The 1,303-nt window shown below is 47.3% G+C and overlaps 1 protein-coding gene across 1 annotated transcript in view; it reads left to right on the forward strand.

The window, feature by feature from the left end:
• Positions 1-374: 374 nt before the first annotated feature.
• The window catches only part of LOC101856533 (TBC1 domain family member 2B), a gene marked incomplete at its 5' end in the record, with an annotated part of 54,335 nt that continues 53,406 nt past the window's right edge, over positions 375-1,303 (forward strand). The window contains 2 exon segments of the mRNA XM_013087488.2: positions 375-507; positions 958-1,218. Coding sequence (XP_012942942.2) covers positions 375-507; positions 958-1,218 — 394 coding nt within the window.

Below are 1,303 nucleotides of genomic sequence, written 5' to 3' on the forward strand. Positions count from 1 at the left end.
TCTAACATCATAGAATGGTTGCATTTTCCACTTAGCAGAGTCCATAATTTACATGATAGTTGTCACATTTTCCCCTTTCAAGACTCAGTAGTATACACGAGTTTGGTTTTTTAAATTTTTTTTTATTATTTCAGACGTATCTAAGGAATAGACGTTAGGCTACCGGATCTGTAATCGTGAGATTATGGATTCAGGGGTTCGAGCCCCAGCTCGGTCTGACGTTGTGTCCTTGGGAAAGGCAGTTTACACGCATATCGTATATGCTTTGGTCCTTTCGGAAACAGACGCTAAACTCTGAGGTCCCGCATCTTAAACAGCCTTATAGAGTTAATAGGGGCGGTAAACCTGTACAATTTCTCATTTTTTCATTTCAGACGTATCCGAGGCCTGGAGGGTGACATAGAGGTGTGGAAGCTGGAGTACATTTCCCTGATACAGTCCAGTATACGGTTCACGGGCTCTGACACTATGGATGATGCAGAGTTGTCGCTCTTTGGTGGAGACAGGGTAAGTAGAGATGTGTTTATTGTGTGCTTACTCGCCCGTTTGTCTGTTCGGTTGTATAGTACTGTTATGATAACACAATAACGAGAAGGGGAAATTTAGTCATGCAAATCGGTTGATATGTCCTCGTACTGTGATTTCTGCAGTTAAATTGCATCAATCTTATCTTGTATCCAGTCCACATTATGTCTCTGAGAAAGGAGGCCCACCACATTACCTCCTTCACCTCACCACAATCTGTCTATCACCCACACGACATTCTCTCTTTGTTTTACCACCCCCTCTCTCTCTCTCTCTCTCTCTCTCTCTCTCTCTCCAGCACAAAATCCGCATAACATCACTCCTGGAAGATGTCTGCTACACCAGCCTCCCCCCCCCAAGTCCCACCCCACTTCCCCCCTTCATTCTCTCACCAACTAATCCCCTCTCCCTCTTCCCTCTCTCTCTCCCCAGCATAAAATCCGCATCATGTCACTCCTGGAAGAGGCCCGCCGCATCAACCCTTCATTACCCACCTACGAGCACCTGGCCTCTGGAGAGGTTCACGTGGACTGCTACGGGTTCAAACACCAGTTCGTCGACGACGGGCTGCTGCTACACTACCTGTGCCAGGAGCTGAGTCAGCACTTTCTGTCACAGGCCAGCTCTCACGAGAAGCACCAGAAGAACTGGATGATTTACCTCAAGAACCACGCCAAGGGGGTGGCTGTTAATGTGAGTGGTGGATGGATGGATGGATGGATGGATGGATGGATGGATGGATGGATGGATAGATGGGTAGATGGATGGATGGATCATT

The sequence above is a fragment of the Aplysia californica genome, unplaced genomic scaffold (genome assembly GCF_000002075.1).
Source record: "Aplysia californica isolate F4 #8 unplaced genomic scaffold, AplCal3.0 scaffold00593, whole genome shotgun sequence".
NCBI lineage: Eukaryota > Metazoa > Mollusca > Gastropoda > Aplysiida > Aplysiidae > Aplysia > Aplysia californica.